The sequence below is a fragment of the Dromiciops gliroides genome, chromosome X, assembly GCF_019393635.1.
Source record: "Dromiciops gliroides isolate mDroGli1 chromosome X, mDroGli1.pri, whole genome shotgun sequence".
Taxonomy (NCBI): domain Eukaryota; kingdom Metazoa; phylum Chordata; class Mammalia; order Microbiotheria; family Microbiotheriidae; genus Dromiciops; species Dromiciops gliroides.
This window is the reverse complement of record NC_057867.1, coordinates 10,728,462-10,743,103: the sequence shown is the minus strand read 5'-3', so window position 1 is coordinate 10,743,103 and position 14,642 is coordinate 10,728,462. Positions and strand designations below refer to the sequence as shown.

Below are 14,642 nucleotides of genomic sequence, written 5' to 3'. Positions count from 1 at the left end.
TAATAATATTAAGATTTTTCATTTCCAATATGGTAATCAACAGATATGACTCATTCAAACACAAGCTCTTTTGTGGAGGGGTCATCAATCATTTTTAAGAGTGTAAAGAGTTGGGGCGGCTGGGTGGCGCAGTAGATAGAGCACCGGCCCTGGATTCAGGAGTACCTGAGTTCAAATCCAGCCTCAGACACTTGACGCTTGCTGGCTGTGTGACCTTGGGCAAGTCACTTAACCCCCATTGCCCCACCAAAAAAAAAAAAAAAAAGAGTGTAAAGAGCACCGGCCCTGAATTCAGGAGGACCTGAGTTCAAATCCAGCCTCAGACACTTAACACTTACTAGCTGTGAGACCCTGGGCAAGTCACTTAACCCCAATTGCCTCAACAAAAACAACAACAAAAAAAAAACCCCAAAGAGTGTAAAGGGGTTATGAAAGCACAAAGTTTGATGGCAACTGTTAGAAAGCAACAACAATAAAAATAACCTTAATTTGCAAAACAGTTTCTACATTATAGTATAGTGGATAGAAAACCCGACTTCTGATCTACATACTGTATGACCCTAGTCAGGTCACTTAATGTCTTAGTGCTCAAGGCAGCTTTTTGCTCGGCAAAAGTTTCCTCCCCCAGGAACTCCCTATACCAATGAAATCACAAATCCATTTTGTCCCAATCCCTGCCCTTTCACATACAAGATCTCAACACAATACATTCCTCCTTCTAAGGGCAGCATCCCAAATTGGTCACGTTCTGTGTCCAGGTGCCCCTTTGACCAACAAGAGGATATGGCCTCACCAAGGATGAAGTCAGCATGGACTTCTCCATCTGTCCCCATTTCAGATAGGAGCTGGCCCAGAATCCTCCTCCAACTCACAGATAATATGTTTCAATAACAAATTTTCCTTTCATTGAAACTTGCTAAACATATCAGAATAAAAAGCAAATTACTCACCTTTCCTCAAGCATGCAAAAAAAAGATAGTTTCAAAAGGAATTCAATTCTTGGCTCCCTTAATGTATGCAATGGATGCCAAGAGAAGAAAATGGCACATAGAGGCATTTAAAAAAAGACAACTAGAGGCAGCTAGGTGGTACAGTGGATAGAGCACTGGCCCTGGAGTCAGGAGTACCTGAGTTCAAATCTGGCCTCAGACACTTAACGCTTACTAGCTGTGCGACCCTGGGCAAGTCACTTAACCCCGATTGCCTCACTTAAAAAAAAAATTTAAAAATAAAAAAAGACAACTGTCCTCTTCTATGCAAATGATAAATGGAAACTGGGAATCAGGATCCTTCAATTAAAGCTAAATCATTTCCTACTAATCCCTGCTTTTTAGCTTCACATATGGTGTTTAACACAAATACATTTTAAGCCAGTTGGCTCCTTCCCCCAAAATGGTCATATTAGATAGATGCTCAAAATGATTTTTGAGATTTTAGGTGTGTCCCCCTTAAAAGAAAAAGATGGAAGGTGGATAGGGGCCTCAAGGGCAGATTTCAGAGTGAAGTGGAGTTACTGTTGCCTAGAAGGGATGTAGAAGACTCTCACAGAGATGAGGACCAGGAAAGGGAACTAAGCTGAGGAGAACATGATTACTAGGGGAAGAAATCCCTATTCAATATATAAGATATAAATGACTTAAAAAGAATTGGTCACAAAAAAATAGGAGATACCTTTCATAGCCACGGCTAGGAGAGAATTCTTAACCACGCAAGGAATAGAGGTGACTATTAAATACAAAAGAAACCTTTTCAACCACATAAAATTTAAAATCTTTTGCACAAAATAAATAAAAATACAATGAGAAGAAAATGTTAAGGGGGCAAAAAGAAAAAACTAGAAAAAAAGTGAGTGCCCAAAGTTGGGGAATGCCTGGAAATGTAAACCAATATTACTATGTAGTAAGGAATGACAAATTTCTGTGAATATGATGATTTCAGAGAAATATGGGAAGATCCACATGAACTAACACAGAACCAAACGAACATACACAATGACAACAATGTAAATAAAATAATCACTAAAAGGAAGCTAAACTGAGCAAATGAAAAACCACCAGTGATATAGGAGAACAGGCCTGAAATATACAGCTATGGGGTAATGGGTGGGGAGGATGGGACAGAGAGGAGAGGAAAGGGAGAAGAGAAAGCACTATTAATTTGGAAGAGGAGTTTATTTCCAGAAATGACTCATAATGTGTGCAATTTTTCAAAAAGAGAGCACACGGCTCCAATTCAGTTCAACAATTATTAAGAGCTACTCTGTGAAAAGGTGCTGGGTAAACAAAAGGAAAGCCAAAGAGTCCCTGCCTTGCAAGGAGCTTCACTTCTGGGAGAGGAAAGGGCAGTACATGGGGACAGATGGGCAAACACAGGATAAAATGGGAGGGGGAAAAAGTGCTGCCACCTGAAGGGGTGAGGTAACTGGGCACCAGGTGGCACCAGAGATCATCCAACTCACCTTGAGGGCCAGATTTTCCACTTTGAAGATGAGGTCCTCCTGGCGTTTTGCTCTCTCCAGAGTCTCTTGGTGCTTTTCCTTCATCACATCAATCTGCTTCTGGAGTCCTACAACTAAGAGAAAGTTCTTTCTCCTTATTGTCTCCTATATCAGCGGTAGAGCATGATCACAACCGCCTAGTTTTGCCACACAGACCTGATTAGCACCTGTTCTAAGTTGCCCAGCCTCCAAGACTGGCCCCTGACTCTTGGGGCTTACCAAGGTGATTTGCTTTTTCATCTTCTTGGCGCTGCTCATCAGATTCATCGGGTGTGCTTTGTGGTGGTCTCTCCAGGTCTTCCTCAGTGTCAATGATGTTTATATCTTCATCATCATGGTGATCTTGTTCATCGTCATCATCACTGCTGCTGCTAATGTCATTAAATATCTCTCGAAGCTCATCGTGTTCTGTTAGTTTGAAACAACAGCAAACAGCAAATAAATGCAATGTTTCAAATATCTCCCAATAATGTGTAACCCACTATGCTCATTGGCTGACAAACATGAGGTAAGAGCAGGAAACACCGAAAAGTCCTCTCCACACATTAAGTAATTAAAGACAGAAGAGAAATAAGAACACTAATCCCAAACCAAAGAGCTGGTCACTAAGAAAGGTTGAAGGGAGGCCTAGGAACCCTTTGCAAATGATATCCAATAAACTGTTAGAAACCCCTCTCCAGTAAAGCTGGAGCTCTGCCTAAGGCAATAATGCAGTACCTGATGAGCTATGGCCCTGCTTGTGGCTACTCATTCCTGGAGAGATGTCCAGGCTGGTCAGGGAACCATGGTTATCTGTGTCCTTTGTTTCATCTTCAGCTATGACCTCCCATCCTGAAAACAGGTGCCATTAAGGAAAAGGCAAAAGAAGAGGAGAGAGCACAAGGTCTCCAAAGAGTCTCTTTAATTGAAGCACTACTTAATTAGGTCTGACCTCAGCCCAATTGTGCCTAGATTCTGAGTATAGCAAAGTGCCCTGATAGTGGTTAATGGAGGCCCTATATCAACATAAGCACAAAACAAACCTGATTACCTAGATTTCTGCTAGCTAAATGAAGAAAACATGGCCACTGTGTGTTTATAGGAGAGTGCATCCCTGGTTTGAACCAATGGCTCTTACCATACCATCTTAGTAAATGCCTTTGCTAAAGGCTAAACAAAGAAAACAAGTCTACAGGTACAGAGAATCTCCTAGGCTTCAAGATCTTGAATATAAAAGGATACGGGTACTGACAGCTTCAGCATCTGTACTCAGCAGTCTCTTGACTTCCTTTTCCACATCTGGAGATTCAATGTACTGGGCCAGAGAAGACAAAAGAACAGTAACAGCATTAAATGCCTTGTGGCTGGCAGGGATGAGCCTACTGTTGTGAGCAAAGTCATCAGAACGACCAGCATTCTTCAGCTGCAAGAAAGGAAGCCTTTTTCTAGCACCTGGGCTTGCACAGGAGATGGGAACTTTCTTCTATGGAACAAATGACTTGGGGCTTTGTTCTTTCCATCTTAATACTTTATGACTGAGTTTTTGCTCTAATGACCCCCCCCCCTTTTAAATTCTAGCTGTTATTAAATATTTGCACTGACTTTGCTAATAGTAGCCTGCATCCCTTATTAGCTACTGAGAAATTAACTGGCTTGAAGGGGGAAATTCCCAGGTTTCTTTTCCTGGCATCTTCATTATTTTTTCTGTTGTTTAGTCGTTTCAGTTGTGTCTGACCCTTTGTGACCACATCTGGAGTTTTCTTGGCAAAGATACTGGAATGATTTGCCATTTCCTTCTCGAGCTCTTTTTATAGATGAGGAATGGAGGCAAACAGGATGAAATGACTTGCCCAGGGTGACACAGCTAGGAAGTGTCTAAGGCAGGATTTGAACTCGGGAAGATGAGTCTTCCTGACTCCAGGCCCAGCACTCTATCCACTTTTGCCACCTAGCTGCCCATCTTTATTATTAGAAACACTCTTATAAAAAGCAAGTCTTATCTGCATGTTCCCCCTTGAATCTTATCTCAATTATCTCCAGTGACCCAAGGTGCTGGCCCACAAACTGAAACCAGGACCTCAGAAGGAAGACTCAAACAACTATCTGTAAAAAGAGACCCAATTTCCAAGATAGTGCCATTAGATTATATACTGCTTTTACATACTTGTATCCAATACTGCCTTTGCAATAAATAGCTAAGAGACAGACAGAAATAGATTGCAAAGGTCACTGACAAGCATAACATTTTCCCCTAGGAGTTGTATGAAGGATCTAAAATGGTGAAGTCATTTTTTAGTGAGACAAATTGGGAGGAAGACTTAAAGAAGCAGTCATTCCCTTCCCAGCTTATTCAATTCAAATGAACCATTAACTCATGCTGAAACAACGAACAAGCAGTATTATACAGCATCTGACTCCAACTCTGTGAAATCTGTGCAATTAATTTGGGGGGGGGGGGGAGGGAAATGAACAAATCATCCTTTTGTCCTTTAGCAGGTTATCAGTGGCCTCCTCAAGAATCTACAAAGATGAGTAGGATATAGTCTTATGCTTTGCTCAGTCCAGGGCTGACTGTTAAGACCAGGTTGTGATGCCTTCCATTTAGAAATCTCTCAGTACAAAGTGTTATCTAAACTTCCAAATGAGTACTCTAGCGAGACCTTCTCTTGACATCTCTGCCGGCTGGCAGAGAAACCAAGAGTCTGTATGAAATAAGAACTTACCTTCTTCTTGGCTGTTTTCCGGAACCTTCTCTTTCTGACGTTCTTCAATGGCAGAGTGACTAAAACAAAATAAAATAACATGTATCAGACTAATTGTTGGTTAGACAACAGTCTAAATAGATTTGATTAAAAAAAGACTCATCCTGGGGGCAGCTAGATAGCGCAGTGCATAAAGCACCAGCCCTGGATTCAGGAGGACCTGAGTTCAAATCTGACCTCAGACACTTGACACTTACTAGCTGTGTGACCCTGGGCAAGTCACTTAACCCTCATTGCCCCGCAAAAAAAACCAAAAACCCCACAACAAAACCCAACAACAACAATAACAAACAACTCATCCTATAGAACCTAAGAAGTGACACAGGCTGATTATGGAGTTACACCAATTGGCAGAAGACTGATATATATAAGAGATAGATGCTAGGATTCTGTTATAAGTCACAGACCCGAGATCAGGACCCTTTAAAATTCTGGCGAGAAACCTAAATGGGCTTAGGTTTGGGGTAGATGTCTGAGCCACCACCAAGGAGGATTCAGTAGGTATAACAAAGAGGCAAGGCCAAGAAAAAGGTTTCTCACTTACTGCCATGGTTCCAGATAAATTTCTTCTCTCTGTCCTTATCTTTTTTCTTATTTACTTTTGGGTCATTAGTGGCAGCTGGTTCTTCCAGAGGTGGATAAAGATCCCCATCCACAGTACTCACAAGCATCTATAAACAGCACCCCCCCCAAAAAAAAAATTAGAAAAGCTGTCTTTGAGCTCTATGAGTTAGATGTTCAGGGTTTTTTAAACAATGGACCACCACTATATGATTGTGATAGAATATTATTGTGTTATAAGAAATGACAAACAGGACAATTTCAGAAAGGTCTGGAAAGACTTATATGAACTGATGTATAGTGAAGTGAGGAGAATGTTGTGCATAGACACAGCAATATTGTTTGATGAAGAACTGTGAATGACTTGACTAGTCTCAACAATACAATGATCCAAGACAATCCCAAAGGACTAAAGATGAAGCATACTATCCACCTCCAGAGAAAGAACTGATATTGATAGAACTCAGACTGAAGCATGCTATTTTTCACTCTTTCATTTTTTTCTTTTATTCAAATTTTCTTATGCAAAATTATTAATATGGTAACGTTTTACATAATTGCACATGTATAACTTATATTTGATTGCCTGCTGCCTATGGGAGGGAGAGAATAGCATTTGGAACTCAAAACTTTAAATAAAAATGTTTATTATTTAAAAAAAAAAACAATGGACCACCACCCTTACCACCAAAAAGGCACCGAAATGTAAAAGGTTACATAAAAAAACAGAGGAAAATGAAAAGAGCTACCTTTCACAACTGTAGCTAGGGGATGAACTCTTAAACAAGCAAGGTGGAGGTCATCATAAAAGATGAAATAGAAAATTTCTATTATATAAAATTTTGAAAGCTTTTTCATGAACAAAATCAATATAACTAGCATAAAAGAAGTGGTCAATTGGGGAAAATCAATTGAATCAAATATCACTGATAAAAACCTGGTATCTCAGTTATTTAGGGAATTAACATAGACCAAGAGCCATTCCCTCATATAGTGATCAAAGGATATAAACAAGCATTTAGCAAAAGAATTGCAAAATATTATTAATAATTTGATTCAATGAACGTTAAGTACCTACTACGTGCTAGGCATTGTGCTAAACAATGGACACAAAAAAGACCAAACCTAAACTACCCAACCTAAAGGAACTTAATTTCGTTTGGAAGGAAGCAACATGTAAAAAGAAAACTAAATACAAAATACATTCAAAATCATTTCTAAGGGGAGGGCATTAACAACAGGCAGAGAGCAGACTTCCTGCAGGAGATAGCACTTGAGCTCTGCTTTTGGAGGGCCCCTCGACTATCAGCACAGGGATTCATTTTCCAGCGTCTGTTGTATGCTTTCTCTGACCTTTGGATGATGTGTATTAGAATACGTTTCTCAACATTTTCTCACTATGCCAGCCTTCCTGTGAGGAATGGAAATGAATTGCTATTGCTCACCATAAAACAAACATACAGGTATGTACGTGTTTTTACATAGTTCTATTAATAATAGGGGTCTTTTTTTTCCCATGCTAGGACCTTTGTGTACTGGAAGCTTATTTCCCCCTCCCCTACAGAATATGGGTTAACAACATTCATATGCAGAATCCCAAGGGAGAAAACGACAAGCATCCTCAGTCTTTGGTTCTCACTTGAAAGAACAATCCAAGGCCATTCTCTGGGCGCTGGCCAGAACTCCTTGGGAACACTCATGCCCAAATTAATTGGCTACTTTCCTATATCCCTATGTAGCTCTAGTTGCTTTTTTATTTCTCTTCTTTCACCTCCCCAACTAGTAGTCTTCCCTATGGTTTCAGAAGTAAATAACCACCTGGGCCCACATGACCCATGGTACATCACAGATAAGATTTTCTACATCCCTCTTATTAGCTGAACTCAAGTAAATAAGGGAAACTTCTGATACTACAGGGTCACCTCATCAAAGTCCCAAATCATAGCTCTGGAAATGGAGATAACAGATAACACCTCACTCTATGCCAATCACCATCCTAGGACCTCCCAAAAGGAGGAAGCAACTCTAATACATGTCAAAAGATAAGTCTTGGGGCAGCTGGGTGGCGCAGCGGATAAAGTACCAGCCCTGGATTTAGGAGGACCTGAGTTCAAATCCGGTCTCAGACACTTGACACTTACTAGCTGTGTGACCTTGGGCAAGTCACTTAACCCTCAGTGCCCCCCCCCCCAAAGATGTCTTCTCCTATACAAAAAGGGAGAACCAGGAAGCCATCATGGGAGCTGCCTTCCCACTCCCTGAAAGTGGATGTAGATTTGATAGATGATAACACCCCCAATCCCTAATAAATCGAAGGTAAACATCTAAGTCTAGTGTGTGGGGTTGTTCCTTTCCTTTCCCCAGTTCAGATAGTGAGTTGCCACAAAATCATTCATTTGGAATGAGCCTTTGAGGCCCATGTAGGACCTGAAATGAGAGAGAGAGTGTGATTAAGCCTCCTCATTTTCAAGCTTCTTCACCTCACACAAGGCTATCATTTCTCAAATGGCTGCAGTGAATGGTCCTAATTGAGTTTTGAAGGAAGGTGTGGATTCTATAAGGTAGAGGTGGAAAGGGAGCGCATTTTAAGCATGGAGTAAAGCCTGAGGAATAAATAACAAGGCCAGTTTGTCTGAAATGCACAGCATGTGAAGGAAAAGAAAATGAAATAAGCCTGTAAGGGTAGTCTGAAGGCAGACTGTGAAAGGTTGTTGTTGTTGTTGTTTTGTTTCGCAAGACAATGAGGGTTAAGTGACTTGCCCAGGGTCACACAGCTAGTGTCAAGTGTCTGAGGCCGGATTTGAACTCAGGTCCTCCTGAATCTGGGGCAGGTGCTTTATCCACTGCGCCACCTAGCTGCCCCTGTGAAAGATTTTAAAAGCCAAATTTGTACTTTATCCTAGAAGCAAGAAAGAGCCACTAACATTTTTCGAGGAATGACAATGTGCTTTAGGAATATCAATTTGTGTAACTTAAAGCTATAAAATTTAAATGTCCAAGGTTGGCCCCAAAGAGATATAAGAAAGCACCTCCCTCTCTCTTCTTTACAGAGCTGGGAGGGAGACTATGGGTATGGACTAACAATAATAGCAGCTAGCATTTAAAGTTTGCAAAGCACTTTCCAGATGTCATCTCATCTGGAACACTTCAGCTAATGGCAGGAGCTGAAAGGATCAGAGAGAAGATCCAGGAGAAAGCCCTTGGGGCCACCACCCACATAAGGGGTAAGACAAGGGCATGGTTCAACAAAGGAAACTGAGAAGGAATGGCCAGGAGATGAGCCAGGAGAGAGCAGTGGCATGAAAGACAAGGGAGAAAGCATGTGTGGGAGGATAGGGTAGTCAATAAAGTCAAATGCTATAGGGAAGTCAAAAAGGAGAAAAAGCCATCAGCCTCTGCAATTAATAGAGAATGGTAACCTTGGAGAGAAGTTTCAGTTGACCAATGAGATTAGAAACCATGTTGCAAGGAGGTGAGGAGATGGTGGTAAGAAAGTGGAGGCAACAGGTACAAACAACTTTTTCTAGGAATCTGACTGAAAAGGATGATAGCTTGAGGGGATGGTAGGGTCAAGTGACAGTTTTTTAGATATAGGGGAGATCTGGGAATGTTTGTAAGCAATACGGAAGGAAATCAGGAGACAGGAGACTGCATTATCCTCCAAGACTGGAGCAAAGGAGAGAGTGGAGGATGTGGTTGGAATGATCTGGAGCAAGAAGAAAGTTCACAATTGCTAAGAGAAATGTAAATTGAAACAACTGGGAAGTTTCACCTTGTACCTAGCAAACTGAAAAGATCAGTCAATCCTAGAGAGACTGGAGTAAGACAGACACATTAATATGCTTTGGTGGAACTGTGAATTGGTTCAACCATTCTAGATATCAATTCAGGATTCTATAAGAAAAATGATTATATACACTGACCCCCTAGTGGATATACCTTCAAGGGCATTAAAAAACAAAAAACAAAGGTGTAATATATGCCAAAATATTCATAACGGCACTTTCTGAATAGCAAAGAAATGGAATCAATAAGCATTTATTAAACATCTATGTTCTAAGTGCTAGAAACAAAGTGAGTGCCCACTGGCTGGGGAATAGCTGAACAAACTGTGGTATCTGAATGTAAAGAAATTTAACTGTGCTGTAAGAAATGACAAAGATTTCAGAGAGACATATGAACTGAAGCAGAAAGAAATAAGCAAAACCAGGAAAACAATTTACACAAAGACTACAATAAAGTAAACAAAAAGAACAACAAAATAAAGCTAACCTTTTGTGGTTAAAATGACAAATTTCAGCCCGTGAGAAGAGATGAAATGTAAAGTCCCCCTTACAAGGGGGGAGAAACGGGGACAGCTGAGGTGGAACGGTGTACACACTGTTCCAAGGAAAAGCTCACCAGAGGGTGTGAGGACTAGGAATATATATCCAGAAATGATTCGGATGTGAAAACAAAAGGAATCAGTAAAACTTTATAAAAGGTCAGGGGGCAACGCACGTGGCATTTTACAGTCACTTTGCCTGAGGCAGCACTACAAATATAGAATCTAGCGAAAGGCTTTTTGGAGCTAGAGTACTTACCACTGCAGAGGAAGAAGTATGTTGGAAAACAGATCCCAGCATTTTGATTTACAAAGAAAACAAGAAATCAACAGCAGAGATGATGAATAAGAACCAGGCTATACCTCCTATGGTCAACTGCGGGTTGCTTCAGCAGAAGGAGCCAGAGAAGATCCCAGCTGCTCCTATTTTTCAATTAATGAATCACTACAAATGACAAACAGGAGGTTCAACACTCCACAAGCTGTTTATATGACAAGAGGTAATGGCAATGAACAGTTAAGTCTCAAAACACCAAAACGAAGCATGAAATTTCATCCTTGTGTCTTAAGCCTAAAAATCAGCAATAGCAAGTAGTCATTCCCCAAATACAATGAAATACCTGGAAGATGTGAAAACTAGTAGATATTAGGAAAGACCAGTCCATCCATACCTGGCAAATATCTGCAGTCTTGTAAAAGGTTTTCTTATCAATGGTTTTCAAGCTTCCAATAACGCAGGGTAGGTCAACCAGCTTAGAAGCTAATGGGACACGATCAACCCGGACAATTCCGTGACGTCCATCAGCTAAGGACAAATAAACAAAAGCTTAGTTCTGACATCTTTTCAATGTACTATAAACCTCCCAGGGCCACAATAACAAGGACCTGCATGGTAACAAGGTACATGGGTTGTATTTTCTTGGGAAATCTACCATTTCTTTTAATGGTAAAGCTGTCAGGGGGCAGCTAGGTGGCGCTGTGGATAGAGCACTGGCCCTGGATTCAGGAGTACCTGAGTTCAAATCCAGCCTCAGACACTTAACACTTACTAGCTGTGTGACCCTGGGCAAGTCACTTAATCCCAATTGCCCCACAAAAAACCAAAACCAAAACAAAACAACAACAAAAAAAGAGTAAAGCTGTTGGGGGGCAGCTGGGTGGCATAGTGGATAGAGCACTGGCCCTGGATTCAGGAGGACCTGAGTTCAAATCCAGCCTCAGACCCTTGACACTTACTAGCTGTGTGACCCTGGGCAAGTCACTTAACCCCAATTGCCTCACCAAAAACAAAACAAAACCCAGTAAAGCTGTTAAAACAAGTTTTATGTGACCAAAAACCTCTGAAGGGAAATGACGGGGGCACAGTATTATTCACAACTTCTAGCTCTTCTAGGAGTTGATGAATTTCTTAATGGTTGAGGAGTGACTAGCTTGGTGGAGCTGTGGTTTTCTGTAAGGAAACTTTATATTAATGTAAATGCTGTATTTTTGTATTATTCCAAGCAGTCTATTCCACTCATTCAAACCAGTCTTCAGAAACATTCAGGTTCCAGATAAAGACTATCAGAGGGTTTTTTGAAATTACAATATTTATCACTCCAGGTGAGGTCAATGCAGATATATGTACTTTGTAGGAAGGAAAAAAGCTCTGCCTCCAGAATGGTGCTAGAGCCCACAGTTGTGGGTTTGATCTCCAGTTTTGTCACAGAGAAAACTCAGCCATAGTCGTGGACCATTATTTCACAAAAACATGCAGACTGTGAAACATAGCTATTATGGGAAGCTTACTTCCTCCCAATGGGAGGGTCTGAAATGTTATCTTTTTAAACAAAGGCCAGCATTTGTTATTCCCTTGGATAGTGAGGAACCAAGAAGGCTGAATATATCAAATAGGAGACAGTGAGCATTATTTGTCTGATTTCTGGAAGCCAATTTCTGGGCACTCCCATAGGTACAATGTACATAGGTACAGTGTACACAAGTACACTCCCATAGTTTTTAGCTGTGTTGCTCTTTGGATGGCTTCAGAGAAACCTGGGAAGACTCATGAGTAAAGTGAGAAGATCCAGGAGAACAATGAATGAACAACAGCAATACTGCAAAGACAACAACTTTGAAAGACCTAGGAACTCTGAACAACACAATGACCAACTGCAGTTCCATAGGACCCCTGATGAAATATGCTGCCTACCTCCAGAGACAGAGAGCTGATGAATTCAAGAATACAGAGTGAAGCATAGCATTTCAGGATATGGCCAATGTGGGAATTTGCTTTGTTTGATTTACATGTTTGTAACAGATTTTGGTTTTTCTTGCTTTCCCAATGGGGGGAGGGGTAGGGAGAGGGGAAGGGAAAAAATGCTAACCTAAAATAAAATAAAACTGAGCCTAAAGAAAAAAAAAAGATGACATTCATCTATTCACTTATAATAAGGGACAGAAGGGACCATGAAGAAGATACGGACTACTTACGATGTAATTCAATGGTTAATTTGTCTTTCAGACTGACGTTTCCAGACTGTATTGCCCTTCTCACAGTAGAAGCATATTCCTGAAAAGAAGAAAAACTTATAAGACTGGTCACGTGCACACCAGATGGCAGAAGAAATGTGCCAGGGAAATTCTGCTCTTAAATCCAACCTTCAACAAGTTTCTGGATACATAGAGACAGCAACTATTTGGTATTCCATGGAGCCATTTTTACAGTTTTTCAGGATACCCAAGTCAACCCAACACATAGGTTGACCCTCATTTCTGAAGCTCCAATTAAGGGACTCCTGCCTCCCTTAGGTTCTAGGCCTTCCCCACTGACTCTCAGCTGTAGCTCCTACAAGTCAGGAGAAGATCTGATGTTCAAATATTCTAGCTATATAAAATGAACCCCAATCTGGGAGGAGGCTTTGTTTATTCCGCCCAAGGGCAATTTATACGCAAGGGCTGTAACATGTGCCATTTCCCATTAGATGTCACTTTTTTGGTCCATTTCAAAGTTCAAATCCAGACATCAAGGGGTAAAGAGGCCATAAAATAGTATTCAAAAGGATTGTTCTTTCCATTCCCAGGTGGCATCCAGGCTTCAATAGCACAACATACTTTAATGTCCACATAGGAGCACTGTATGCAGTATACTACTTATTCAACTCTCAACCTCTTTATAGGTACACTAGCATTCTAAAACATAAAAGCTTGGTGTCTAACTAAAAAAGGGACTACCAATTGTAGTGTGAAAGGGTGACATAGAAAGAATACAGGATTTAGAGTCACAGGACCTGGCTTTGAGTCATAGTACTAACCACTTAATAACTGTGTAGCCTTGAACTCACTTTGCTTTTCTGGACCTCAGTTCACTCATTTGTAAAATGGTAGAGTTGAACTAGAAGGTCTCTAGTGCTAGAGAGTACTTTTAGCTCTAAATCTATGATTCAATTTGTTTCAATTCAGTTTATTTCCTATAATGCACCAGGTACCATGATAGGCAGTGAAGACATAAAGACCCTATGAGAGTTGATGGAGTCTATTCAAAATTAATGTTATTTGAAAAAAAAAATAGCTCTCAAGAGTAAATGGTCATAAATACAGAAAAAGAGAATGTCAATGAAGAGGGTACACAGTGAAATATTTGGGTCTTTAATGACCATTTTCCTTTTAAATAATGGTTTTATACTGATCACTTGACAACCAAACAGAATCCTTATGTGTGAGAGTTTGTCTAAAGTAACATGGTATGAGTAAAATCCAGTCATCCGTTCTAATCTTCTAGGGTTCCTTACCGGAGGTAGACGTAATATAAATTGGCTCTCCAGCTCATGGGGAGGATCCTCTTTGTTCTTGCTCATCTTTTGTTCTTGAGTTAAAAGGGGAGAAAAAACCCAAAATCAGTCAGTGAAAACTTCGTTTCCTTCAATTGTTCACTAAAGATGGTATCTCCAAATATATCTCTTCAAATCTAAGTTGTTTTATATGCACTCTAACAAGTACCAATGCCAGCATGAAACATATACAGCTCAGAAACACTTCATTTCATCCCCACCTCTCCTCTCTAAGGGGGGACGCTAGGTCTGGAGTCAGGAAGACTCATCTTCTTGAGTTCAAATCTGGCCTCAGACACTTCCTAGCTTTGTGACCCTGGGGGCAAGTCACTTCACTCTGTTTACCTCAGTTTCCTCATCTGTAAAATGAGCCAGATGAGGAAATGGCAAACCACTGCAGTACTGTTGCCCAAAGAACTCCAAATGGGGCCACAAAGAGCTGGACACGATTGAAATGAATAAACAACTCCTCTCTAAATGAAAACACAAGCGCGACTCTATCTCTCTAAGGAGAAACTACATAGCTTCTCCAAGAATCACAGACAAAAAGGGCAATAAACTGAAGACTGCAGTCAACACTAAAACCCTTTGGAGTATTAGTGGTCTATGATGTTTTGAGGAATTTCTCATTATCTGTTCACTTCTCTGGGCTGAAACAAAGCAAGCATTTATTTGGAGGACAGGCAGCTTCTTGTGACTGTGACTCTACA

The 14,642-nt window shown here is 40.7% G+C and overlaps 1 protein-coding gene across 6 annotated transcripts in view; it reads right to left on the bottom strand.

Annotated features, from left to right (window-relative positions):
* TAF7L (TATA-box binding protein associated factor 7 like) overlaps positions 1-14,642 on the bottom strand; it is a 30,794-nt gene that overhangs the window by 12,672 nt on the left and 3,480 nt on the right. For all 6 annotated transcript variants that reach the window (XR_006353899.1, XM_043974086.1, XM_043974087.1 and 3 more), the window contains exons 3-11: positions 13,894-13,967; positions 12,596-12,674; positions 10,795-10,928; positions 5,783-5,909; positions 5,200-5,258; positions 3,719-3,791; positions 3,215-3,328; positions 2,717-2,905; positions 2,459-2,571 (exon numbers count right to left, since the gene is read on the bottom strand). Coding sequence is in view for 5 of the 6 variants with exons in the window: in XM_043974086.1 (XP_043830021.1) it covers positions 2,459-2,571; positions 2,717-2,905; positions 3,215-3,328; positions 3,719-3,791; positions 5,200-5,258; positions 5,783-5,909; positions 10,795-10,928; positions 12,596-12,674; positions 13,894-13,959 (954 nt within the window). In the remaining variant the exon portion in view is untranslated. The remainder of the gene's footprint in view (positions 1-2,458; positions 2,572-2,716; positions 2,906-3,214; positions 3,329-3,718; positions 3,792-5,199; positions 5,259-5,782; positions 5,910-10,794; positions 10,929-12,595; positions 12,675-13,893; positions 13,968-14,642) is intronic.